This window comes from Apodemus sylvaticus, chromosome 18 (assembly GCF_947179515.1).
Source record: "Apodemus sylvaticus chromosome 18, mApoSyl1.1, whole genome shotgun sequence".
Taxonomy (NCBI): Eukaryota; Metazoa; Chordata; class Mammalia; order Rodentia; family Muridae; genus Apodemus; species Apodemus sylvaticus.
This window is the reverse complement of record NC_067489.1, coordinates 24,581,244-24,608,863: the sequence shown is the minus strand read 5'-3', so window position 1 is coordinate 24,608,863 and position 27,620 is coordinate 24,581,244. Positions and strand designations below refer to the sequence as shown.

At 48.1% G+C, this 27,620-nt stretch overlaps 1 protein-coding gene across 2 annotated transcripts in view; it reads left to right on the top strand.

Moving 5' to 3' along the window:
* The window catches only part of Rab11fip1 (RAB11 family interacting protein 1), a 33,727-nt gene extending 16,524 nt beyond the window's left edge, over positions 1-17,203 (top strand). Inside the window, exons 2-6 of one of the 2 annotated variants that reach the window (XM_052162438.1) lie at positions 758-1,200; positions 2,472-3,261; positions 4,478-6,202; positions 7,001-7,109; positions 15,105-17,203. In XM_052162438.1, coding sequence (XP_052018398.1) covers positions 758-1,200; positions 2,472-3,261; positions 4,478-6,202; positions 7,001-7,109; positions 15,105-15,323 — 3,286 coding nt within the window. In that variant the 3' untranslated portion in view covers positions 15,324-17,203. The remainder of the gene's footprint in view (positions 1-757; positions 1,201-2,471; positions 3,262-4,477; positions 6,203-7,000; positions 7,110-15,104) is intronic. The other variant, XM_052162440.1, reaches the window with a different exon arrangement.
* The last annotated feature ends 10,417 nt before the right edge of the window (positions 17,204-27,620 follow it).

Below are 27,620 nucleotides of genomic sequence, written 5' to 3'. Positions count from 1 at the left end.
GCCCTGGGTCTGACCCCTAGCAAGATGAGTACACTAAGTCCACCAGGCTACCTTTGTTTAGGGTATGGGCAAAACAACTTCTTAGAAATAAACAGTCATGGAGGCTAGAGAGATGGCTCAGCGGTTAAGAGCACAGACTCTTCTCTTCCAGAGGTCCTGAGTTCAAATCCCAACAACCACATGGTGACTCAAAACCATCAGTAATGAGATCTGATGCCCTCTTCTGGTGTGTCTGAAGATAGCTACAGTGTACTTATATAATAAATAAATTAATTAATTAAAGAAATAAATCTTAAAAAAAAAAGAAATAAACATTCAGGACCAGGACCGAGTGTTTATTTTTTTTTAAGATTTATTTACTTTTTATATACACAGTGTTCTGCATGCATATATCTGCATGTTGGAAGAGGGCACCCGATCTCATTACAGATGGTTGTGAGCCACCGTGTGGTTGCTGGGAATTGAATTCAGGACCTCTGGAAGAGCAGTCAGTGCTCTCAACCTTTGAGCCATCTCTCCAGCCCTGGGCCAAATTGTTCTGTAGCCTGTTCTGCATGAAGACCTCATTCGCTCCCTTGTGCTACAAAAACAAATGGATAAGTAGAAGCAGTGTTCTCCACTTCCCCTTCACTGAGGCAGAGCGGAAGTACGCTTGCGTAAGAGGTTAGAGCAGCAGCGAGGAGAGGCAGCTGATGGGATCAGGAGCCCTGCTGGAGCTGCTTCCACCCAGAGGTAACCTCTTCCTCTCCTCCCTCAGATGGTACACCTTGAAGTCCAAACCCAGAAAGAAGGACAAAGAGCGAGGAGAGATCGAGGTCGACATCCAGTTCATGAGAAACAACATGACGGCCAGCATGTTTGACCTCTCCATGAAAGACAAGTCTCGCAATCCATTTGGAAAACTGAAGGACAAGATCAAAGGGAAGAATAAGGACAGCGCCTCGGATACTGCCTCTGCCATCGTCCCCAGCTCGACGCCCTCGGTCGACAGCGACGACGAGTCCTTCTCGAAAGACAAGAAAAAGAAATCGAAGATCAAGACGTTGTTTTCCAAGTCGAGTCTGCAGAAGACGCCGCTCTCCCAGTCCATGTCCGTCCTGCCCACCTCCAAGCCAGACAAAGTCCTGCTGCGAGCCGGGGACCTCCAGTCCAGGTGGGACGATGATGACAATGAGGACGAGTCCTCCTCTGCCTCCGATGGTGAGTTTCTGGCGTGGCGCGCTCACCCTCCTCCCCAGTTGTCCTGATGGTGCTCTGAGAAGGGAAAGGGAGGCCTTCGGGTTTTAGTTAACTACAGCGGATGAATGCTCTTCGCAAAGGCTTTGTTTCTTACAGATATCACAAATGCCTTCTCCGAGGGTTTGGCTACAGAATCAGCACATTTGAGGGCTTCTGCTATTGCCTGTATTTCTCACAGTCCTGGGGATCTGGCCCAGAGCCTCGAGTGATCTGGGCACGAGCTCTAGCATGGCTCCGAAGCCCCAGCTCCTATTGTATATGGGAGAAGACTATAGGACCTTGTGTGTGTCATATTTCAATCATTTATCAGCTGTCTGCTGAGCTTTTATCGCGTGCTTACCTCCTGTGTGGTACATCCCTGATGAAAGCCCGGCAGTCCAGCCTCCTTAACTCTGAATGATATAATCCGAGCTTCAGCTACAATCTCGGAGTCCCTTGTGGGGGCCAGATTCTGTTACTCTTATCAAGAACACAGCCTTTCCACTGGTTTAACAGTGGAGTTCTTAAATTCTTCACTGCTGACTGTTCAGGCCGTTGTGAGGAGCCGTCCTGTGTTGTAGAGTACTTAGTGCCTTCCTGTCAGTTACCGTGATTGGAAAGGTGTCCAGATGTTGAACAGATTGACAGATGCCCCTGCCCACTGCAGCTGATCATTCCCAGTCCCCTGCCACCACCTGTCTCTTCCTGTCTTTGCAAAGTTGGGGCTCAAAATAACGTCTTCGTGCTTGCTGATCAAGAACGCCACCACTGACCTGTGCCCCACAGCCCTCACTCATTTCTTTTTTGTTCATTACTAGAGGTTGAACCCCAGAGCCTTGTGCCTGACAGACAAATGCTTTAACTCTGACCTATATCCTCAGCCTCAGTTTTTATTTAAGTGTTTATGTATATGTATGTGTGTGTATGAGTTGGTGAGTATGTGTGTGTATGAGTCTGTGAGTGTGTATGAGCGTGTGTGTATGTGAGTATTTGTGTACATGAGCGTGTGTGTATGTGTGTGAGTGTGTTGTGTACATGAGTGTGTGTGTATATGAGTATGTGTGTGTGTGTGTGTATGAATGAGTGTGCGCATGTCTGTAGGTCAGAGGATAGATAACTTGTGGGGCATCAGTCCCCTGTTGACTGTGCAGGTCCTGGGACTTTAACCGGGGTCGCTAGGCTTCATGGTTCCTGTTCCTTCTCACTGAACCATCTCTTCAGCACTTACCCTTTGCTGTTTCTTTTCTTCCCAGTCATGTCCCACAAGCGAACATCCAGTACAGACCACACACCACCGAACCAGTCCAACTTCAGCCTTCCCAGGAAAGAAGGGCTCTCCTTCCTCGGGGGCCTCCGGTCCAAGAATGACTCTCTTTCCCGCTCTACCGTCTGTATCAACGGGAACCATGTGTACATGGAGCAGCCAGAGGCCAAGAGTGAGGTCAGAGAGAACAGCCCTTCTAATTCCCCGTCCCCGCAGGGCTTCAGGAAGAAGCATTTGTTCTCGTCCACTGAAAACCTGGCTTCCCGGTCCCCTAAGGAACCAGGGGAAGGAGGCGGCCTGTCCTCTGACCGGAGGCTGTCCGACTCTTCCACCAAGGACTCCATGAAGACCATGTCTTTGCCATCCTACCGAGCTCTGGCCAGTGGGGACAGTAGAGAGAGCGTGTCTCCAACCAACATGGAGGCTGCCAGAGAAACAAAAGACAGCAAGAAGCAGGAGAATAAGAAGTCCTCTTTGCTTTCTCTGGTCACGGGAAAGAAAGATGCGGCTAAAGGTGGCGAAGGCGAACCTCTTCCCACTGTCTCAGAGAAAGAGAAGGAAAGGAAAGGCGCGCCCGAGGAAGCCCGGCTGCGGGAGGAAGACCTCGTGAGAAGACCTGAGAAGGATGCTCTAGCCGTTGCCTCTCAATGGGGCAGATCCCCGAACCCCTTTGAGGACGTGCAGATCTCAGACCCGGAAGCTGGCCTGGAGTCGAAGTCGGATCCAAAACCACCAGTTCCTGCTTCAAGGGCTCCCCAGACCAAAGCTGTGAAGCCCAGGTGAGCCTTAGCTTTTTACATAGGGACCTTTCTCTGCCACTGCCTTCTCGAGAAGTCAGCAAAGTCTTCTCGAGAGCAAACCTGGTCCGTCTCAGGATGTGTGTGTAAAGGTTTGCTAGTGTGAAGTCATTTGAGCCGGTCATCACCTCTGCTGGCCTGGTCTGCCCAGCACACAGGCCTGGGCTGTTCCCCAGCCTAAAGCCACAGCATACATAAGTGAAGGTTGTTCTCAGTGAGCTAACCAGACTCCAGTAAAAGGAGACCCACCGTCTGCGGCCGAGTCTGCGCATGTGGGCTGAGCGTGCATGGCTGGGTGGGAACAGGGACAGGACCTGTGTTTTAAAAGTTTTCAGTGTGTGCTGTCCTGTGGAGATGGCTGCCTCTCCTCCTGGTACTTGGGATCAGTTTGCTGGTGTGAGAGACCTTGGGCCACTCTTTAGGGCTCCTGTGACCATTGTCTGTGTCCTCTGTGCCTGATCACTCGAGCTTGCCTAAGCCTGAAGGAGCGTCTGCTTTTCTGAGTGACCCTCTCAGTGACCTTTCTCCAGAATGGGGGAGGGGGGAAGAGGACAAAGTTTTTGGAGATTCTGCAACAGATGCACTTTCTCTTCAAAATCCATACTTGTCGCCTCCATTACTCTGAGCTTTGTGGATGTTTTTTGCTCTGTCACAGTCAATTCTTCTTTTTTTTTTTTTTTGTTTTGTTTTTTTTTCGAGACAGGGTTTCTCTGTGTAGTCCTGGCTGTCCTGGAACTCACTCTGTAGACCAGGCTGGCCTCAGACTCGGAAATCTGCTTGCCTCTGCCTCCCAAGTGCTGGGATTAAAGGCGTGCGCCGCCGCCACCACCACCCAGCGTCATAGTCAATTCTTGAGATTGAGTTTTACTGAAAGAAACACTGTCTGTGGCGCTAGCTGAATCTTTCCATTTGCATTACCACAGATTCTTGTGTGACTGGTGTGCTTGATGCTAAATGAACGGTGTCTGTTTCTGTGGGGAGAATGCCTCAGTTGTGAAGGATTCATAGTGTGTGTGGGGCCCTGGCTTTGATTCCCCAGGACGAAGGAAAGACAAAGTGATCCATTTGAATGTCAAGAATTGCTGTTTCCTTCGCCGTGAACATTATAAACCTGTCCCTCCTAATGACTGTTTTTCTATGTGTCTTCAAATGCATCATCTGCAACTGACCTGCAGATTTTATTTTGTCCTTTTTGCAGACTGGAAGTTTCTCCAGAGGCTCAGCCCAAAGCCAGGCTCCCTTCCCCTGACTCTGCTCGCTTCACCCCTTTCCTCTCCAGCTCTACTCAGGCCCCTGTCCTTTCTGACTTGAGGTGTGACTCAGAGACACAGTGCTCTGAAAGTCCTTCTGCCTCCTCTTTCTCGTCTCCCCTAGCAGCTCCCATCTCCACATCCACGCCAGTGGAACACTGGCCCACAGGCAACAGCGAGGCCGATACTGGAGAACCTTCTCTGCTCCTCAGAGCAGCCGCTAATGTAACACCAGCTGCAAACACTGGGTCTTCTGCCTCCGGATCACCCTGTGAACAACTTCCCACACCTCTGTGGAAGGGGACCGAAGAGTGTTCAGGGGACAAGGCCAGAGAGACAGGCCCAGGGAAGGAAGCCAGCAGTGATGAGTCGGGAAAGACCCTCACGGGGCTGCATGAAGAGCTTGTGAAGAGTCCTTTCCCAGAGCAGCCCTGGGCCCCCTCACCTCAGGAGGCCCAGGAGGCACCCTCCGTGCTTTCTCTCAGCCGTGGCAGAATCCTAAGTCCCGTTGAGAGGTCTCCCACAGCATCTGGGTCTTCTGTGGAGAATGCTCACGATGGTGGAATGACTACTGCAGTCAAAGAAACGACACCCCCTCTTGGAGAGGAAGAGGCGCCCTCCTCATTTCACCACATAGCGCAGAAGCGTGACATGCAGCAGAATGCCAGCGGGGGGCAAAAGAAGGTCAAGAAACGCGTGTCTTTTTCTGAGCAGCTCTTTGTGGAAGAAGAAACAGAAGGACCCAGTAGGCCTGAGGAGGAAGAGGAAGGTCATCCCCCGCAGCTGACACAGGAAGGACCCGTTGCTGGAAGCATGCCCCGTGCAGGGTCTCCAGAGTCCCCCCACACAGAAAGCACAGGACAGGAACCTGTGACCACAGAAGCTCAGCCCGCCGTCTCTTCTGAAAGCGAGAGTTTCTCAGAAGGCCCCACAAGTGAAGCCAGTCCTAAAAGAGGCACCCAGCTTTTGAGGGATGAGGAGGAGAAAGATGACCTCATGGGTCCTTGTCAGAGCAAAGCCAGCGATCATGAAGGCCTGCTCTCTAACCCCCTGAGTGACCTTCCATCTGCCTCGGATGTGAAATCCCCCGTCATGGCTGATCTAAGCTTGTCTCTTCCGTCCATTCCTGAAGTGGCGTCAGATGATGAAAGAGTCGATGAGGCTGGAGATGGAGGGGGAGAGGCAGCGAAGCTGGTTGACCTGGAAGCGGGAGTTTCACCCTTGAACATGTCACCTTCCAGTCTAGAGTCGTCAGGGGAGGCTAGTGGCAGGTTCCGTGAGTCAGTGCCCATGGAGAATCAGTGTGACCTGAGGCCTCAAACTCCCTCAAGTGTGCATGAAGAGCTACCAGGCCCTGCAACTGTCGAGGAAGAGAGGCCGAAGGGAAGTGGGAAGCCAAGCTCGCCTCTGTGCATATCCCAGGACTCTCCTGTGCCCAGCCCCTCACCCACGGAGACCTTCTCCGCCACACATTCCTTCCCCAGTTCTCTATCTTCCGACACTCACCACACCAGTGCAGCAGAATCTCAAAAACAAGCAACAGCAGACAGCTCCGCTAGTAAAGTTGAGAGCTTTGGCAAGAAGAAGCCACTTCTACAAGCCCGGGTCACACCCTCAGAGATACATCCGGTCCCAGCTCAGCCAAGTGCGGGAGCTGGGGCGGCCAAGCACAGGTGAGACACTATGGGGAGATAGATTGCCTTTGTCCATTGTCTTGCTTTTACCTGACCATGCCTGCAAACCAAATGGGTGGCCCGGTGTCCGAATGTGCCTGTTTGGCTGGCCAGGATTGTCACGCAGGGGCTGTGACCTTTGTGCTTGGAATAACTTGAGATCCAGCCTCATGGATAGTCTTCAAAGATCGCTTAGGAATGTTTGTACTGTGCCATGGAGTTTTGTAGCTATGGAAGTGCGGGGCCTTGTGTCTCCAGGGTCTGGGAAGCCAGCCGAAACGACAAAGCAACACTGGAAGTTCTGCTGAGAGCTTCCTTACGGCAGAGCCTTCAGTGGGGTCCTAGTCTGTAGTGTAACCTCCAAGGATAATAAACTATCATTTTTTCTGTCTTCTTTACTATTAGCGGTATTTTATTTATTTAAATTAATTAATTTTTTCTTTGCAGTGCTGGGGATGGAGCCTGAGGCCTTGTGCATGCTGTGCGCGTACTATACCACAGAGCTCTGTACCAGTCTGAGGGACAACGGATCCTACTGCTCTTGTGCTCATAATCAGACTGAGGGACTTAGAGTCTGCCAGGGTGGCCCTGGCCAGGGATGTGCATTCCTGGTCGTGTGTGGCTGTCTTGTCCTGCTTGTTTTGAATTCCACAGGAGCGAAGTCGTGAGCTGGATTTGGGGCCAGAGATGCCTCCCCTCCCCCTCGCCCGCCTTGCAGGCAGCGGGCCTTTGTGATGGGTACTTCGCAGCTTTGTGGTTACTGGAGGTTTCAGGAGGACTCTTCCCTTGTCTCTCTAGGCCTCACCCCGTGAAGCCGATGAACACGACGGCCACCAAGATTGCAAGCCCTAGTTTGGGAACCGCCACCATCATCAGCGAGAACATGATCAACGAGGCCCTCATGAAGGTGAGTGTCCCAAGAAGGTGGGGCGTTTGCTGAGATGGCAGAGCTTGGGTATAGAGAGTCACCCACCTTTGCAGCTGGCCTCAGCTTGTTAGTTTGGGGGCTAGCCTGGGCAACGGAGGAAGAGCGTATCAGAACAAACCACAGCAAAAGTTAAAGTTCTTGGCTAGCAGGCGGTTCTTTCTGGGGATTGCTCTGGTGTCTCTGGAGTCGGGGTAACCTCTGAGAGCGCCCCCCCCCCTCTTTCCATGGACTAGATAGTTAGGTTTTCTTACAATGAGTTATTTCTCACTGAATTCTTTGTTGTCTTTAGCAGTGTGAGCCACTGCATGGTCAGTTTGCCAAGTATGGTGGTACTTTTTTGTTTGTTTATTTTTGTTTTTTAAAGACAGGGTTTCTGTAGCCCTCAACTACCTAGAACTCACTGTGTAGTCCAGGTTACCCTAAACTCATGACAGCCCTCATGACTCAGCCTCCTTGGTGCCAGGGTTACAGGTACGTGCCACCATACCACCTGACACTTGTCTTTGTTTTTTTTAAAGATTTATTTATTATATATAAGTACACTATAGCTGTCTTTAGACACCCTAGAAGAGGGCATCAGATCTCATTATGGATGGTTGTGAGCCACCATGTGGTTGTCGGATTTGAACTCAGGACCTTCGGAAGAACAGTCAGTGCTCTTAACTGCTGAGCCATCTCTCCAGCCAAATACTTTTCTTTTTTCTTTTTTCTTTCTTTTTTTTTTATTTATTTTTTATTTATTTATTTATTTATTTTGGTTTTTCAAGACAGGGTTTCTCTGTGTAGCCCTGGCTGTCCTGGAACTCACTCTGTAGACCAGGCTGGCCTCACTTAGTCCCAAGTGCTGGGATTAAAGGCGTGCACCACCGCTGCCCGGCTCTTTTTTCTTTAAAAAAAAAAAAAAAAAAAAAAGATTTTCTTTCTCTCTCTTTCTTATCTTTAGGCAAAAATAGAAAATTCTTGATACAGATGTTCTGGGTTTTGTTTCTCAAAAATAGTTCCCAATATTTAAAAAGTTGCAGAAATAGTCCAGGGAGTTCCTGCGGCCTCCATCCGGGTTCGCCTCGTTCACCTTGAGCTCAGTTTGCTGTCTCTCCTCCCTCTCCCTCCTACGCTTTCTCTGTCTGCCTCTGCACGTGTCCATTTTTATCCAAACTGTGGGAAAGTAAGCTGTGTGCCTAGTGTCTTTTTTTTACTTCTGATTGTGTATGTATGCGTGGGGGGTGGGGTGGGTGTGTGGGGGTGCGCGTGCGGTTGTAGTCAGGTAAATACCTTTCTCCACAGCTCTTCGCCTTTTGCTTTTTTTTCCTTTTAAATAATGTCTTTTCATATAATGTACCTTGATCACAGTTCCCCTCCCCCATCCCTCCCAGATCCTCCCCACCCATCCAACTCTGTGCCCCTCTCTTTACTGAGCATACAGACAAGTAAAAACAAAATGAAAACCAGAATAAAAAGGGAAGTGTACACACACACACACACACACAAAAAAACAACACAAAATTGGAAACAATAATATATAAGCAAATGACCAGCAGGGCTTAAAAAAAAAAACCCTAAGCGGGGCAGTGGTGGTGCACATCTTTAATCCCAGCACTTGGGAGGCAGAGGCAGGTGGATGGATTTCTGAGTTTGAGGCCAGCCTGGTCTACTGAGGGGGTTCCAGGACAGCCAGGGCTATGTAGAGAAACCCTGTCTCAAAAACAAAAACAAAAAAACAAAAACAAAAAACAAAAAAACAAAAAATCCCCAGGTAAAGCAATAAGATACCAAATAAATATATATGTATACACACACACACACACACACACATTATTGCTGGTTTTGGTTTTGTGTTGGCTATCTACCACTGGACGTGGGGCCTGGGCATTAAGTGGGTTTGTATACACAAGGAGACTCCCTTGGAGAAACTAATGTTTACCTTGCAAGTAGTTCTCAGTTGGAGATGGCTTTTGAGTTAAGGTGAGGACTTGTGCCCACATTCTATCTCGGTGCTGGAGGCACTGACTTGAACCTGAGCACGGTGTGGGAGCCCAGGCGTGCCAGTCCTCTGTGTTTAGAAGGCCTTCTTGCCTTGCTGTCTCTGTCCTTCTGGCCCTTACACTCTTCCTGTCTCCTCTTCCACAGTTCCCTGAGCCCTGAGCAGGGGGTCGGGGGGAGATTGTCCAGTTGTGGGTTCTCTGATGGTGGCTGAGTGGACAGTGATCTTAGGTTTGGCAGCATGTCTTTAGGAGTCCTTCTCTCACGGTGTCCCTTTAGCAGAGCAGTAGTGTTTGGTTTTCCCCTGGGTCTGTGGCCCGTCTAGTCTCAGGTTCTTTCTTCTGTACTGGAGCAGTGTCAGACATGCTTCCAGCTCACCGAATGGGTTTGTAATCCAACCAGATAGTGAGTGGTTAGTGACTCCCACAACTTAGATCTCTCTATCCCTGGCTGTCCTGGAACTTTGTAGACCAGGCTGGCCTCAAACGCAGATCTACCTGCCTCAGTCTCCCAAGTGCTGGGATTAAAGGTGTGCACCACTATGCCCATTTGCACAATTTTATTTTTCTAAACAACTGAAAAATATTCCATTGTGTAAATGTACATAACATAACATGTTTTTTATCTTTTCATCCATGATAGACATCTAAGGTTTTCCAGTTTCTGTCTGTTAGGATGTGAACAGTAGTGACCGAGCAAGTGTCTCTGTGGCAGGATATAGACTCTGTGTATGCCCAAGTGTGGTATGCCTGCATCTTAAGGTCTATTTCCACCTTCCTGAGGAACCACCACGCCAGTCTCTAGAATGACTGTAAAAGTTTGCACACCCAACAATAGATGAGTGTTCCCCTTACTCCACATCCTCGACAGCACGAACTGTCATGGTTCCTCGATCCTGATCCTAGCCGTTTTGACTGATGTAGTTTTATTTACATTTCCCTGATGATTAAGGATGTTGAATACTTCTTTGTTTCCCAGGGATTCGTGTTCATCTTTTGTGAACTATATTTAGTTCGTTTTCATTTTTTAAATAGATTGGGTTTTTTATTTTTGATGTTGTGTTTGCTTGTGTGTGTGTGTGTGTGTGTATTTGAGATAGGGTTTATTCACATAGCCTTAATTATCTTCTTTAGATCAGGCTGGCCTCAAACTCCAAGATCCACCTGCTTCTACCTCCTGAGTGCTGGTGTTAAAAGTGTGTGCCACCACTACCTAGCCTAGAATCTTCTAATGATTTCAAAGTTGTAGATATATTTTTTTGGATTTGGTTTTTTTGAGACAGGGGTTCTCTGTATAGCCCTGACTGTCCTGGAACTCACTCTGTAGACCAGGCTGGCCTAGAACTCAGAAATCCGCCTGCCTCTGCCTCCCAGAGTGCTGGGATTACAGGCGTGCGCCACCACTGCCCAGCTTTGTAGATGCATTTTTTACCCTTTGATTATAGAATTCAAGTTGAGATTTTGTTTTTTTGTTTGTTTGTTTGTTTGGTTTTTTTGTTTTTTGTTTTTTTTTTTTGAGACAGGGTTTCTTTGTATAGCCTTGGCTGCCCTGGAACTCACTCTGTAGACCAGGCTGGTCTCCCAAGTGCTGGGATAAAAGGCATGCACCACCACAGCCCGACTGAGATTTGTTTTCTTTTAATGTACATAATGTATTTTACCTGCATAATGTGTGTGTGCTACATGCTTGCCTGGTGCCCATGGACCCAGAAGAGGGCATTAGATCCCCTGAACCTGGAATTAAAGATGATTGTGAACCATCATGTGGGTGCTGGGAATGAACCCATGTTTTCTGCAAGAGCAGCAGCAGAGCTCTTGACCACTGAACCATCTCTCCTGCCGCACGCATCGTTCTTGCTTTTTGAAACAAGGTTTCATACAGCCTAGGCTGGCCATTAACTGAGGTTACAGGAATGTGTCCTTACAACCAGCATGCAGTACCAGATGATCTAATGCCCTCTTCTGGCCTCCATGGGCACGTACACTTGTATACACAGATAATACACAGACATAATTAAAAATAAAACAAAAAAATCTTTTAAAAAAGAAACATTGTATATACTTATGAGAGTTGAAAACAACAAATAGCCAGGTGGCGCACACCTGTAATCCCAGCACTCTGGGAGGCAGAGGCAGGCGGATTTCTGAGTTCGAGGCCAGCCTGGTCTACAGAGTGAGTTCCAGGACAGCCAGGGCTATACAGAGAACCCCTGTCTCGAAAAAACCAAGTCCAAAAAACAAACAACCCCCCCCCCCAAAAAAAAGAAAAAGAAAAGGAAAAAAAAACAACAAATATCTGGCATTACAGCGATAGTTAAAATATACTGGAATTAAATTTTTCTAAAATCAATTTGAACTAAAATTTAATTACACTTATAGAATAATCAAAAAAAGAGGCTATTCTCAGGGGAGATGGCTCCTCTATAAATGCACTCTCCAAGCCTAATGACCTACAAAGTAGGAGAGAACGCACTCTGACCCTCCGTTTGTCCTCTGACTGGCAGACATGCGCCATGGCTCGCATGCCCCTCCCCCACTCTGAAAATAAGTGTAATCGTAATGTAATATCTATAACTTTAAAAAGTGCTACGAAACTATACACTGCCTGATGTCAACATTAGAAAATATACTCTTTTAAGAAATAAAAGGAAAGCGCTAAGGATTTATTAATACAGTTGATGGAGTTCTTGCCTAATTATCAGGCAGCATGGGGTTGATCCCCACGACCACACAAACGGGTGTACTAGCACATGCTTGTAATCACAGCCCTGCAGAAGAGACAGGAAGATCGTAAGAGCCATCCCTGACTACAAAGGTAGTTTGCAATCAGCCTGGCTACGTGAGACCTTGTCTCCAAAAGAAAAACAGGGAAGACAGCAGAAAGGAGACAGAGAAAGAGAGAGAGACAGAAAGAGAAAGAAAGAACACACCGGAAGTATGTTCCTGAGGCAGGAAGCTCAGGAACTCAAGACCACCATGGGCTACACAAGACCCTGTTTCAGAAAAAGAGGAGAGAAAGAAGGAAGAGACATAGAGAACAGAGTGGGGCGTGGCTAAACACACACTCCGTCACCAAGCCTTACACTCAACCACTAATCAGTATTTCTTAATAACACTCTGTAGAGTAGCGGTGTGGTCTGAAAACCTTGAGGACATGTTTCTTGATGTGAAATGTCAATGGATACCCTTTTCTTACTATGGCAAGATGTATGTGATGTTAGCTTCCCACAATACCGCTTTATTGAGACAGGTCTGTACACCTGACTGACCTGGAACTCTTGATGTAGACCAGGCTAGCCTCTACAGATCTGTCTCTGGAACACAAGGATTAAAGGTGTGCCGCACAGCCAGCCTCATCATACATTTCAACATAGTTTAGTAGTGTTGAATACATCCACCTTGGTGTGTGTTCGGTGTCCAGAACATTTCTAGATATGATACAGACTTTTGCATTGTTTGTTTTTATGAGATACTGTCTCACTGTAACCCAGGCTGACCTAGAGCTTGCTTCATGATACAGGCTAGCCTCAAAGTCAAGATGTCCTTGCCTTTGTCTCCTTAGTGCTGGGATTACATCATGCCAGGTTTGAATCGTTTTGGAAGTCACACTCAGGGCATCTCAAGGGGTTGTAGCTCGGTGGTAGAGCTCTTGCTGTGGCCAAAACCCTGAGTTTAAGACCTAGACACAGTAACGAAAAAAAGAGACCAAGGGTCTGCCCCCTCTGAATATATATATGTTCTCAAGGAGAAGAAAGAGACAAAGAAAGAACACCGGAGTGGGGGAAGAAGAAACAAATGCTGGAGAGGAAGCCAGCGCCTCAGCTATTCAGACACTACCTGGCCTGCATTCGAGCCTGTTCTGTGTGTGAAAGCAGGGGAAGTGCTTCTAGGCCAGCCCGTGAGAGAGGAGATTCCTCTGAATTCCTCTCCCTGGGCCCTGTGCTCCCTGACTGGGGTAGAGGCTTCTGCACTCCTGTTGAGCTACTAGTGTCGGTTCTGCTGAGCTGGTAGGCTCTTAATTTACTGGACTTTCTGGTAGAAGGTGAAGCCAGCATGCCCCTGGGGCTAAGGCTGTTTACTGCCTTGGAGGTCTTTGGGTAAAATCACCTTTGAGTTGTTCCAGAGTCTTCTTTCTTACCACTTGTAAATCTGCTAAGCTGCAGCTCAGCCGCCGGGTCTTTCCTCCCACTCCAAGGCCTTGGTGTGTCTTGTTACTTCTCATTGACTCTTATCTCTCATCCCTTCTGGCTCGGAACTCTCCGTGCTCACAGTTAGACCCCCCTTGTCCCAAATGATAAATGCCGGCCAGTTAAAAGCAACTGTTCAGGTACGTGCTCCCATCAGAAATGGGAACAGTCAGTCTCTGGGAAAGGCCACTGTGTACCCAGAGAGTGTGCGCTCCAGGGGCCTGTAAGGTCAGTATCCTGGCCGACTGGTGGTGGTGGTGGTGGTGGTGGTGGTGGTGGTGGTGGTGGTGGTGGTGGTGGTGGTGGTGGCAGGCCTGTAATCCCAGCACTTAGGAGACAGAGGCAGGCGGATTTCTGAGTTCAAAGCCAGTCTGGTCTACAGAGTGAGTTCCAGGACAGCCAGGGCTACACAGAGAAATCCTGTCTCGAAAAACAACAACAAAAAAATCAAAACAAAACAAAAACAAGATCAGTAGCCTGGTGGTCCTTGGCTTTAGCTGTTCGTGTTTTCATAGCGTGGGGTCTCAGAGGGAGCTCTGGGGTAGCAGACTGACTGGGCTGGCTAGCAGGCAGGCAGACACCCTGCTGTGTTGGCTGTAGTGCGCTCTCTCCCTAAGTCCTCTTTCTGGTCCACCTTGGGGCTTGTCACTGGTTGCATATCTAGGAGTTTTCAAGGCTGATTTCTTTCTTTTTTTTTTTTGGTTTTTTGTTTTTTGGTTTGGTTTTGTTTTTTTGAGACAGGGTTTCTCTGTGTAGCCTCTGGAACTCTCTCTGTAGACCAGGCTGGCCTCGAACTCAGAAATCCGCCTGCCTCTGCCTCCCAGAGTGCTGGGATTACAGGCGTGTGCCACCACTGCCCGGCTCAAGGCTGGTTTCAAACTTTAGAGGCCAAGTGGTCCAGCCCTGTTATTCTCCCAAGTATCTGTGCTCAGGCATTTACTCTGGATACCTGAGCCTGGCTGACTATGTGATGACTACCAGATACCATCAAGGCCTCATTCTGTCCCTTCTTTATTTTATGTATGTGATTGTTATGCTTGCCTGTGCACCGTGTGTGTGTGTGTGTGTGTGTGTGTGTGTGTGTGTGTGTGTGTGTGATCCACCATGTTGTTGCTGGGAATAGAACCATGGTCCTCTGAAAGAGCAGCCAGTGCTCTTAACCAGTAAGCCATCTCTCCAGCCCCCTTATTACATTTCTAGACAACATATACCTCTGGGCAGTCAACACCAGAGGTGAGTGAACTGTAAGCCAAGCAAGGTTCCTGCTCTTTGGTGCTAAGAATCAGTTCTGAGGCTTTTACACATGGTAGGCGCGTATTCTGCTGCTGAGCTGCACCAAGGCAAGGCCCCTCCCTGCCTTTTACATTTTTCAAAGGATCATAAAGAAAAAGAAAAAGAAAAAAAAAGGGCATGTAACCAACCCAGGGCTACTCTACAGACTCCAAGGTATTTACTTCTCTCTCCTCGTTGGCACCTGATTTCATCCTTTGTTGAAAGTGGCTTTATGCCGGGCAGTGGTGGCACACGTCTTTAATCCCAGCACCCGGGAGGCAGAGGCAGGTGGATTTCTGAGTTCAGGGACAGCCAGGGTTACACAGAGAAACCCTGTCTCAAAAAACAAAGAAAGAGAGAGAGAGAGAGGAAAGAAGAAAGGAAGGAAGGAAGGAAAGGAAAAAAGAAAGTGGCTTTATCAGCTGGGGGTGGGGGGTGGCGGTGGCCTTTAATCCCAGCACCCGGGAGGCTGAGGCAGGCCGATCTCTGACGTCTCGCCCTTCCCCCTTCCTTCCCCCTTCCTTCCCTCTCTGAAGAAGTACCAGCCCTCGGATCCTGCCTATGCCTACATACAGCTGACCCACGAGGAGCTGATCCAGCTGGTCCTCAAGCAGAAGGAAACCATCAGCAAGAAGGAGTTTCAGGTGCGGGAGCTGGAGGACTACATCGACAACCTGCTAGTCAGAGTCATGGAGGAGACCCCCAACATCCTCCGGGTGCCGGCGCAGGCGGGCAAAAGGGCCGGCAAGATGTGAACTGCGGAAGGAGGCGTGGCTTGCCTAGCAGCCCGCACCCAGGCTCCGATGGCCTGCTGTGCGCATCCTCTGTCAAGAGTTAATTCTCCTAGTTGAAACCAGGTTGTTATAAGGAATCTTTTACTATACAGTTCCCAGCGTTTTATTTTTAAATGCCACTGTGCCTTTGACTATATTGTAAATATCAGATTTGATCCGATGTATTTTAAACACCGGGGTTGCTGCCCTTTGATACTGAGATCTTCAGGTCTGGATCCTCCATGAATGCGGGCTCCGGGTGAGATGAGAAAGGGACTTTGGGACGGGTGCTGTTCCACCCCCTTTCTTGGCCTGTGAGCAGTTCCAGGGAGAGGCAGATGCTAAAGGGCTGTTTGGGTGAAGGTTGGTTTGGGAGGCATTGTTCTGTTGTCAAGGTGGGGTGTCACCCGGCTGCTCTTGAATTCACAGTGTACTGAGACTAGCCTTCGATTTCTGATCTTCCTGCCCTCACTTCCCAAGTGCTGGGATTACAGCCATGTGTGATGTCTTCTGGTTGGAGCACAGTTTACAGAAAGCCTCCGGGCATGCTTCTTAGATTTTGAATATGCCTTTTACAATTCCTACTACCCTCTAGCCTTAAAAAGGGCTCTTCGTGGGGGGTGGGGGGGGGGGAGAGCTCATTGGGTCAAGTGCTTGCACTGCAAGCCCAAGGATCTGCGTTTGGAGACTTAGCATCCATGCAAAAGCCAGGAGTGGTGGTGTGTCCCTGGGGAAGGGCTGGGATGCAGGAGGGCAGAGCTAGGCAGATCTCAAAGGCTCACTGGGAACTCCAGGTTCAGTGAGGGACCGTCTTAAACAATAACATTACCGTAGACCTCTGCCCTTCATGCCAACACGGGGACACACACACACACACTGCTCTTTAGATCTATAGGGCCATTTCCTGGAGACATGAAAGAACCGAAGAGTCGCTTTTCAGGCTGAAGTGAGTCTGGGGTTAAGAGCACCAGCTGTTCTTCCAGAAGACCTGGGTTCAATCCCCAGCACCCAGATGGTAGCTCGCAACTGTCTGGAATGCCTGTTTAAGGGATTCTGACACTGTCACACAGACATACATGTAGACAAAATAACTATACACATACATTAAAAAGGAAAACACAAAAAGAGTCTCAAGTAGGGAAACTTGGTCAGGGTCTCTCCTCTCAGGATACCAGGGTTCCTATTGCTGGATTGGCCTTTCCAGGGGGACTGAGTGTTCCAGACTCTTCTTACAACAGCTCTGTGAGGTAGAGAGCGATTTTAGGAAGGGTCCTTTGGCCGTTTCCTTCCATTTGCCTGTCTCGCTGGCTTTCCTGGGAACATTCCTGGAAGGGAGTAGACAGAGTCCACAGATTCGACAGAGTCCTCGATTCCTCAAGATGAAGGTGTCTTGGGCTGCGGCTGGGTGAGCGCCCAGTGGTAGAGCGCCCCTCCCCCACTTCAGTGATAACTAACAGTAGTGAAAAGCTACAAGATGACATTTGCTTTTTTACTGCTACTTCCTGATCTGGGGAGTTTTGTTGCTGCTATTTTGAGACAGGATCTCACTGGCTTCAAAATTTTCATCCCTCCCCCCTCAGTTTCCCAAATTTCCAAATACTGGAATTACAGGTATGTGTCCCCATGCCTGGTATATCAATATATTTTTTAAAAGATGTATACACACACACACACATATATATGATATATATTATATATATATACATATATATACATACATATATAATACATACAAACACACATCCACACACACACATCCACTTTTTCACTAATGGGGAAATTCAATTGCTGGTCACCTCATTCTGGAATTAAAATGTTTTATGTTGTTCTTTTTTTTTTTTTTCTTCCTGGTTGTAATAAAATCTCATCAAATCTTAACATCTCTGCTAGGTGAGTCATAGGCCAGTGACGTGGATAGGGTTGGGTAGTGGTGGTCTTCAATGAAGAATTTCTGTATGTTCTTATCACCCTGAAGGTGAGGAACATTGGTTATACTGGAGCACTTTAATCTGAAGGGCAAAACTGTAACTTGGAGCCAGGTTAGCGGTGGTGGCGTACGCCTTTAATCCCAGCACTTGGGAGGCAGAGGCAGGCGGATTTCTGAGTTCGAAGCCAGCCTGGTCTACAGCCAGGGAAACCCTGTCTCGAAAAAACAAAACAAAACTGTAACTTGATTTATCTAACTAGCTGTCAATGATCCGCACGTATCTTTATTTAATCTCTCCCTCAGTACTAGGGACCACTGCAGATTTCTGAGATGATTTGTATTTTTTTTAGTGTTGTAAAATTCATTAATATGCCTATAAAGAAAGCCGTATCCACTTGAACTCTAAAGATGTACATGTATATTTCTGTTCTGCATCATGTTTTGTTTTGTTTTACTTGATATAAATGCATTTTTACTGTGATAACCTAAGTGCACTGTGCACTGCTCAGAAGAACCTGGGATGCTGCCTTGTTCATGACAAGTCTGGAGGTCCCTGCTGCTGCCCGCGCCTTTGGTATGTAACCAAGTCAGCTCTAGAGAGGACCGTCAAGGTGGAGGGAATTCCTGTGCTCTGAAATGCCACTTGGAAACTCTGGAGAATGAAGGAGAATTTACTTCAGGGGTTTCGCTGGTTTCTGCCAGTGATGGGAAAAGTCAGTTTCTGACTTTGCTGTACCTCACAAAGTAATAGAGGCTACACCTATTGTACGCAATAACTGTTCTTGACTATTCGGTTGGGAACTAAGGAACAATACCAAGGAAAGCTGAGTCGGCATTGAGCTGCTGGCAGAGGTTGGTGACAGGGAGAGCCCTGGAGCTGCTGAGAATCGTCTCTGGCTTGTGCTTGTAGCTTCCGATGATGCCAACATGAGGTGCCCTGGAGGGGCCTACACTCTGGAAAGAGAAGAGAAAGCAAGCGCCCTTTCTTTGCCCTTGCCTGGTTGCCTCAAGGAAGCCCAGCCAGGGGTTTTGGTGGGGCGTGAGGGCATTGGATTAAATACCAGCAGACTCCATTGGAGGACAGCTTCCTAAAAACCAGCCAGCCCTTGGCCTGATGGTTTCATATCATCTGATTCTTGGCTTTGGCCTGGCCTCCCTGTATATTACCTTTACTTGGGCCACAGGAGGAAGGAGTCAGCAAAGAGCACCCCTGCCCTGCGCCGGGCTCCACTGCCCTCCCTGTGCAGGAGAGACGAGCTGTGGCCTTCCAGCTTCTCAGACCGCAGGACAGCAAGGGAGGCTGGTCCACGACGGACGCTTCACTGTGCACCGTGATGAGGCTAGAGTTCTCCATCCCTGTCCATCCCCACCTTTTTGTGTTGTTGTGTAAGACACTTAAACGCACTGTTTTGGGCATGCTAATTCCATGCTCTTAGCTGGACCCTCCCCTGGGTTCTGTTCGGGTTTTTGTTTTTGTTTTTTTTCTTTTTTCTTTTTCTTTTTGAGACAGGTTCTCATGTGGCCCAGGTTAATCTTGAACTGATTTTATGACTAAATGACCTTGAACTCCTGGTCCTCCTGCCTCTGCCTTCCAAGTGCTAGGAATATCAGTATGCTACCATTCACAGCTTTTAGTTTTTTGGGGGTTGTGGGGGTGGGTACTAATGAAGGATCCTTCAAGACTAGAAAAGCAATTGCCTTAGTTAGATAAGGAACATGAACCCACACCACCCCCAACTTGGGATTCTCCTACCTACTTTGGTAAGCTACTAATCTGACTTTCACCTTCCAATGGAAGGCTCACCTAGTGGATTGTTGGGGTTTGAGGGAGGTCTTTTTTGTAACATTGATTGGTTGGTTGGGGTTTTTTGAGGGGTTTTGTTGGTGATTTTTTTTTTTTTTTTTTTTTTTTGAGACAGGGTTCCTGTAACAGCCCTGGCTGTCCTGGAACTCTAGACCAGGCTGGCCTCAATCTCAGAGATTGCCACCTGTCTCTGCCTCCCAAATGCTAGGATAAAAGGCGTGTATCAACACTGCCTGGTTTAACCTGGTGTTCTTTAATTACAGAATTACTGTTCTCTGGCTCCATTTTTTTGGGGACTTAGAATTTGGGATTAGGCGTGTAGTTTAGTACTGGGCTTGCCTTACATGTGCAAAGCACTAGGTTTGATCACCCACTTCCGCCCTAAGACTGTAAACTGAGCAGTGTGATGGTCATACCTGTAATCCCAGCACCTGTAGGGAGGCAGAGTCAGGTGAGCAACAGTTCGCCTGCATCTCCTCAGCAGCAGGTTTAAGCCAGACCGGGATACACAAGACCTTGTCAACAAAACAAAAACAAACCCTAAGACTCCCTAACAATAAATAAAATCATACTACCTTTCGAGTTTTGTATCTGTACTTCATGTCGGGTGTAATAAAAGTTTCCTTCTGAAGCCCTCCTCCTTCCCCCCCACCCCCCACAGCCACTACTACGATTTGTGCCTTAGAGTATCTAAGGCCCTCCTGGAGGGGACAGAGCATCACTGTCCTGACTCTTAGTCCTGAGTGACTATGGCATTGACACCATGGGAACATCTACCCAAGAGTTTCCAGAGGGAGGTCTTTGCCTTGGGCTCAGAAGTGCCCCATCTGAGAAGCAGACCCCGGGCAGTCAGCTCAGCTGATCTTCGAAGAAGTCATCAGGTGTCTCCTCCCACGCTCATCTGATCCAGCTCATCTTTCCATCCAGACTGTCAGAGCATCTGCTGGCCTCACAGGTGTGGAGTGAGGCTCGTAGACCTCGCTCCATAGACTGGAAGCAGGCAGATACTGTTCCTCCACAGACATCACATTACAGGCCTTGTGAACACAACCCCAGCCCCAATAGCTTCTTGATAAAACTCACAGCTGTCTTAGGGTTTCTATTCCTGCACAAATATCATGACCAAAAAGCAAGTTGGGGAGGAAAGGGTTTATTCATCTTACACTTCCACATAGCTGTTCATCAACAAAGAAAGTCAGGACTGGAACTCAAGCAGATCAGGAAGCAGGAGCTGATGCAGAGGCCATGGAGGGATGTTACTGGCTTGCTTCCCCTGGCTTGCTCAGCTTGCTTTCTTATAGAACCCAGGACTACCAGCCCCGGGAAAGGGGCCCTCCCCGCTTGATCACTACTTGAGAAAATGCCCCACAGCTGGATCTCATGGAGGCACTTCCCCAACTGAAGCTCCTTTCTCTGGGATAACTCCAACCAGTGTCAAGTCGACACAGAAAACCAGCCAGTACACAGCTCTCTTAAAGAGGGACCGACAGCTTGGGGATGCTAGAATCTCTGAGAGCAAAGTTTTCATAAATGGCTGGCATTGGGAGGTTTGCTTCTCTTGCCTCTTTGTTTACAGTTCTTTCAGTTTGGTCCCTGCTACCAAGCTGAGCACTTAGACTCAGCCTAGTGTGTTTTCAAATATCCACTTCGAGAAAGGACACATCTTGACTTATTATTAACAGAAAGCTTTTGTTTAGATAGATAGATAGATAGATAGATAGATAGATAGATAGATATAGATCAGACAAAGAAAACAGGGAAATAGTTATAGAGTATATAAACAGCATAAAAAGCTTTTCTAAACCTGGACTTCTGGTAGAAGTTGACCCCAAGGTCCAGCACGTACCTGCCCGTCTCAGCCATGCAGCCTTGACTGCTACCTGATACAATTATTTTCACTTATGCCAGGATTTTTTCCTTAAGGAGGATGCCCTTTAAAAAGAGATCACTGCACTTGGGAGGCAGAGGCAGGTGGATTTCTGAGTTCCAGGACAGTCTGGTCTACAAAGTAAGTTCCAGGACAGCCAGGGCTACACAGAGAAAACCTGTCTCGGGGGAAAAAAACCAAAGAGAGAGATCACTGTTTTGTTTTCAATCTTAAATGTGTTTCCAAAGCCTTGTATTACATGCTGGGTGACCAGCAGGATGGCTTTGTAGTTCGAGGTGCTTACCACCCAAGCCTCGGGACCTGGGTTGGGTCCTAAGAACCCACCTTGGAAGGGGAGAACTAGTTCCTTGTAAATTATCTGTCCTCCACACATGCACTGAGGCTCATGCGCACCTGTGTGCCCAGACACTAATGATTTGGGGGTGGGGGGAAGGAAGGCTTGCTTTTCAGCCTAGGGCACTGGTGGAAGGTGACCCAAAGAGGAAGATGTAGTGACAATCATTTAGGTCTCTGAGGGTAGGTCCTTGAAGGAGATGTTGGGAACTGCTTCCGGCGTCTCTTTCCTGGCCACCATGAAGGATCAACCCTGTGTCCCAGCCATGATATGCTGTGGTGTGGCAACACAAACCCAGGGCAGAAGAAAGAGCCAGTCAACCTCAACTGGGAAACTCAAATAAATCTGCCTTTTCAATTGATCGCACCAGGCTCTTCACGCCTACTGTGGGACTCTTAACACAACCACACATCACCTCTGTTTTGAACATACCTCGTGAAGATGATCATAATTGGAAACAATCAGTTCTTTGCAACATGGGCTGACTGATAAGATTCAGAGAATATACATCCCGCCCCTCAGCTGACATCCACCCACCAAGAAGAGCCAGCTTTTCTCTGAAGCAGGACTGCCACCTATGGGCCGCAAAGGGGACTGCTGCTGGAGGGCCCTCTGGGATCAGCCCACCATTAGAAAACAATTGTAGGACGTTGCCCATCCTTCACCAAACCCAGAGTGTCAGCACCCAGCCTTCCTTACCCTTGAGCTTAGTAACCAGACAAACGGATCTTGTGTTTGGGGCTCCCCTTTCAGCACCATCTTCAGCACCCCTACAGTCTCGCCTCCTAGGGCATCCTGACCCCAACAAAGCCGGTTTTGTTGGGGTCTCCCACAACCGAAAGCTCAAGGGTGAATGTCCTCAGCATTTATTTATTTATTTATTTATTTATTTATTTATTTATTTATTTATTTATTTTAAAGACAGGGTTTCTCTGTGTAGCCCTGGATGTCCTGGAACTCACTTTGTAGACCAGGCTGGCCTCGAACTCAGAAATACGCCTGCCTCTGCCTCCTAAGTGCTAGGATTAAAGGCGTGCGCCACCACCGCCCGGCTTGATGCCATCTTCTGGGGTGTCTGAAGACAGCTACAGTGAACTTACATATAATAAAGAAACTATTCTTTTTTTAAAAAGGAAGGAAAAAACAAATAGCTCAGACTGGGGAAATGGAGTCCCCATAATTCAATCCCCTCCGAGACTTTGCATAATCTATAGTTCCCCAGGAGAGAAGGCTGGTGGGGTGACTGCAGTCCTGCTGAGGAAGTAAAGCAGGCCCTGGGTACAGTTCCCACCTATCCCATGCCAGCCAGGAGGTGGCACACAGACATCCCAGCCGAGACAGAGCATCATAACCGTGAGGTCAACCTGGACATAAGGGCTTGTCTCAACATCTTTTTTTCAAAAGAAGAGCTAAAGAAAAACGTTAACAGCTGGGCAGTGGTGGCACACGCCTTTAATCCTAGCACTTGGGAGGCAGAGGCAGGCAGATTTCTGAGTTTGAGGCCAGCCTGGTCTACAGAGTGAGTTCCAGGATAGCCAGGGCTACACAGAGAAACCCTGTCTCGAAAAACAAAACCAAGCCAAAAAAAACATTAACAGATGTTTTTAGTTGTGGATGCTCAAGAAGTTGGGCATATTGTGCTTTAGCCCAGTATATTCTCTCTCTCTCTCTCTCTCTGTGTGTGTGTGTGTGTGTGTGTGTGTGTGTGTTTGTGTGTATTTATGTGTGACAGTGGGAGTGCTTGTGCAACTGTGTGTGTGTAAATAGACACATACATATACACATATACATATACACATACATATACATATATGAATGAACGGGAAAGGTGACTGAGACCTAGCCGAGACGAGCCCTGCCCATTCTTCATACCGTGGCTCACTTGTCGGTGTTAGAGAATGAGTGTCCACTAAAGAGCTCAGGTGATGGAGAAGAAATGCAATCACAACCACTCCAAGGCCTGAGGAGACAGCCAGGCTTGGAGTGGCTACGAGAAGCCTCAGAATGAAAGTGGCCGAGTCCCAAAGCTGCGGTCAAGCGAGCAGAGAGGAACATAGCTGGGGCTGGGTCGCAAACCTCACTGGTGACTCACACTAGATCAGAAGGGTCTAAATAGATGACCTGAGGAATTCCATCTATTTAATGCTTCTCCCGGGCCCATCCAGGACTGCTATTAATAGCAACTGAACCTTTTTTACACAGTGTTAGCCCTCCTCGAGATGATCAGGCCTCAGGAATTTACAACCATAGGGAAGGTGTGCCAGACCAGACCGACAGTGTGTTAGATTGGCTGTATCTAGCCCCGGGGGCAGATGGGATTCCTTGTCTCCGGACCAGCCTCTCCTTGAGCACATTCCTTTCTGGTCTCCCACAACTTGACAGTCTTCCCAGCATCCTCTCTGGGCTGTCTGGAGCTGCCTCTTTGTGCCTCCTTCCCCAGTAACTCTTATACAGCCGTTGTGGCAGTCTCTCAGGAGTGCCTCAGATAAAGCAGTCACCACTGTGGGTTACCAGTAGCTTTTTTTTTTTTTTTTTTGGAGACAGGGTTTCTCTGTGTAGCCCTGGCTGTCCTGGAACTCACTCTGTAGACTAGGCTGGCCTCGAACTCAGAAATCCACCTGCCTCTGCCTCCCAGAGTGCTGGGATTACAGGTATGCGCCACCACCGCCCGGCTACCAGTAGCTCTTAAGGGTAGGTAACAGGAAGGACTGGAAGTACCAGGAATGACACGTAAGCCTAGGCACGCACACTAGGCATGCAGAGTGTGTCCTGGATCTATCTGAACGTCTGTCCTGTCACTTAGGTGTCCATTACCTGTGTCTGCTCCTCTGACCCTTAGAGTTGCCAGTGAGAGGCTTTATAATATTGATCTTCTTTGAACAATGGGAAAAATGGAACATCCTGGTTCTGCAAACTCTCCCTTCCCCCTTAAATGGACTGAGGTTCAAGAGCTGCACACAGTCATGGATACAGGCAATCTGATTCAGTTCTGTAGAGTAACGTAAGAACGACTTCAGAGCAGAATCGGCAGCATGTTCCTGTGACCCAGCACCCCAAGACTGAAGCAGGAAGACTGAGGGATGGAAATCAGCCTAGACTACACAAGAAGACCCCGCCTTAGTTGGGTGGCGGTGGCGGTAGAGGTGGCGGTAGAGGTGGCGGTGGCGCACACCTTTTAATCCCAGCACTTGGGAGGCAGAGGCAGGAGGATTTCTGAGTTCAAGGCCAGCCTGGTCTACAGAGTGAGTTCTAGGACAGCCAGGACTACACAGAGAAACCCTGTCTCATAAAAACCAAACCAAATGAAAACAAAACAAAAAAGACCCTGCCTCAAAAACTTTAGAAATGTTCTTGAGAACCCACTATTATTTCTAATGCTAATTGTGATGCTTTTTGAGATCTGAATAAAAACATCAGCTGGACCATCTGAGAAGCATATATGCATGGAAAAAGTGAAAATGTAAAACATGAAATGAGTAGCATTCAAATTGGTAAGTCCCCCAGTGAGCTGGCCAATGAGTCGCCCCTTGTCCCCCCTTCCTAGCACCACCCTGGCCCCTCTTTGTTCAGCCAGACAGGAGAGTGGGAAAAGGAAGTTCCTGTATAAAAGAATCATCCTTTCCAAAGGAAAGATCTGGAAGAAATGCCTGCCCACGTATCTGTCAGTGATAGAAAAGGCTCCCTGACAGAGAGGATTCCCGGTAGGAATCCAGACAGAGAGAAATGCTGGATCTCAGAGTCAGATTCTCTGTGTGTGTGTGTGTGTGTGTGTGTGTGTGTGGTGTGTGGTGTGTGGTGTGTGGTGTGTGGTGTGTGGTGTGTGGTACGGCATGTGTGTGTGTTGTGGTGTGTGTGTGGTGTGTGTTGTGGTGTGTGTTGTGGTGTGTGTGTGGTGTGTGTTGTGGTGTGTGTTGTGGTGTGTGTGTGTGTGTGTGTGGTGTATTGACAGCGCCCGCGCTGCCATGGTACCGAGTAGCGGGCATAGGCCTGGGGGATTAACAAAAAAAACACAGACATGGGTCATTCTGCAAGGAGAATGCCCAAGCTTTACTGAGAGACTAGCAATATATATACTAGAGGCCAGGGAAGGAACAGGAGAAAACAATTATAGTCAGAGGTCAGGCACCTGGTAAGTCCGTACCACACCGGGTGGGAAGGCAGGAATCAAGCTAAGCCACGGGATGTTTTGCTCTCAAGAAACCTGTGCAAACAGCTCAGCTGGGTGTGTTGAGCCAAGCTCTCTGGTTCCCAACAGTGTATGTGGTGGTGGTGTGTGTGTGTGGTGTATGTGGTGTGGTGTGTGTGTGTGTGTGTGGTGTGTGTGCATGTGGTATATGTGTGTGTGGTTTCGTGTGTGTGTGTGTGTGTGTGTGTGTGTGTGTGTGCATGTGGTATATGTGTGTGTGGTTTCGTGTGTGTGTGTGTGTGTGTGTGTGTGTGTGTGTGGTGTGTGTGCGTGTGGTATATGTGTATGTGGTTTCGTGTGTGTGTGTGTGTGTGTGTGTGTGTGTATGTGTGTGTGTGTGTGTGTGTGTGTGTGGTGTGTGTGCATGTGGTATATGTGTGTGTGGTTTCGTGTGTGTGTGTGTGTGTGTGTGTGTGTGTGTGTGTGTGTGTGTCCTTAACCCTAACCCTGCGCTTGTGCCGTGCAGATGCCAGTGATCAATCTATGGTGTCCTTCCTCAGTTGCCCTGGAACTCACTGTGTTCAGGCTGAACTAGAGCTCATAAACATCTGTCTGCCTCTATCTTCCAAGAGTTGGGATTAGAAAAGGTGTGTACCACCACACCCAGGCCACTCTTTTTAAAGAATTCTTTTATTGGGGCTGTAGAAATGGTTCTGTAATTAAGAGTACTTGTCCATCTTTTAGAAGGCCTAAGTTCTGCCCCAGCCCTCACTCTGGGCAGCTTGTAGCTGCCTGTCATTCTAGCTCCAGGAGATTTGATGCCTTCTGGCCCCTGCAGGCATCTGCACACAAGTGACCTATAATAACACTGACACATCTACGTAAATAAAAGGGCTTTTTTGTTTGTTTTTGTTTCTCAAGACGGGTTTTCTCTTTGAGGCCCTGGCTGTCCTAGAACTCACTCTGTAGACCAAGCTGGCCTCGAACTCACAGAGTTGCCTGCCTCTGCCTCCCCAGTGCCGGGATTAAAAGCATGTGTTACCACTGCTCCTCTAAAGAAAGGTTATAAAAGAAGTATCTGCTCTGCAGATAATTCTTGCAAGGCCTAAGACTTCTTTACAAATTTGTATTAGAGGGAAGTGTCATCAGAGCCAGGAAGGACAAACGGCTGGGTGATAGACAAAGTACAGCCATCGGCCAGTAAGCTGCCCATTTTCTCAATTATAGTTTTGGGAACACAAAGTCTCATTAGATACAAAGGAAGCCCATTGCATCTCAGTCCTGATTAGAACTCTAGTAGAATTAGAGCAGCTGGCCTGGCCTGTTCCACTTTGTCTTCCCAAGGCCCAGCTCCTCTAGCTGAGGATTCACCATGAACGTGGTCATTGTGTCACCTGGCTCTTCTGAAGAATAAGCATCATTTCTCTTTCAGGGTTGTTGTTTATCGGTTGCATGAAAATATATTGATCTTCTAAGGAAGGCGGGTGTGCTCCTTAAGAGAGGACCCTTATTGATGAAGAAGTTAGTAAGACACTCTCTGGAGTTCATTCTGTACAATAGTTTTCTGTTTGGTCTCTCATTGCCCCTCCAATGCAAGGCTGGAAATGAGTTAACGCACACCTGTAAGTTCTGCACAGTCTCCACTGTCAGCCTGAGAAGCAGGAATTCTCAAGCATACTTGAAGCCCTGGCGCCCATGAATCTGCTCTCAGATTCCTCGGGTCTCTCATTCTTCTCCACATTTAACTCATTTCCCCCCCCCCCCATTTTTCAGATACAACTGATTCTAAAACTTTCAAGCATTTTCGTTGATACTATTTCTGAGCACAGTGGTACACATTTGTAATCCTACCTTCTTAGGTAGACACAGGAAGATTATTTGAGCCCAGAAGGGTTGGGTTTTTTTTTTTTCTGTTTTTGTTTTTTCTTTGTTTATTTTTAGATAGGGTTTCTTTGTGTAGCCCCAACTGTCCTAAAACTACCTCTGTGGACTAGGTTGGCCTTGAATTTATAGAGATCCACCTGCCTCTGCCTCCTCTGCCTCCAGAGTGCTGAGAATAAAGGTGTAGGCCACCACTACCACCTGGCACTGAGCCCAGGAGTTTGATACTGTCTTGGGCAATATAGCTAGATCCTGTGTGTGTTGCTGTTGTGTGTGTTGCTGTTGTTTTTTTAATTATCTATTTATTTTATGTATATGA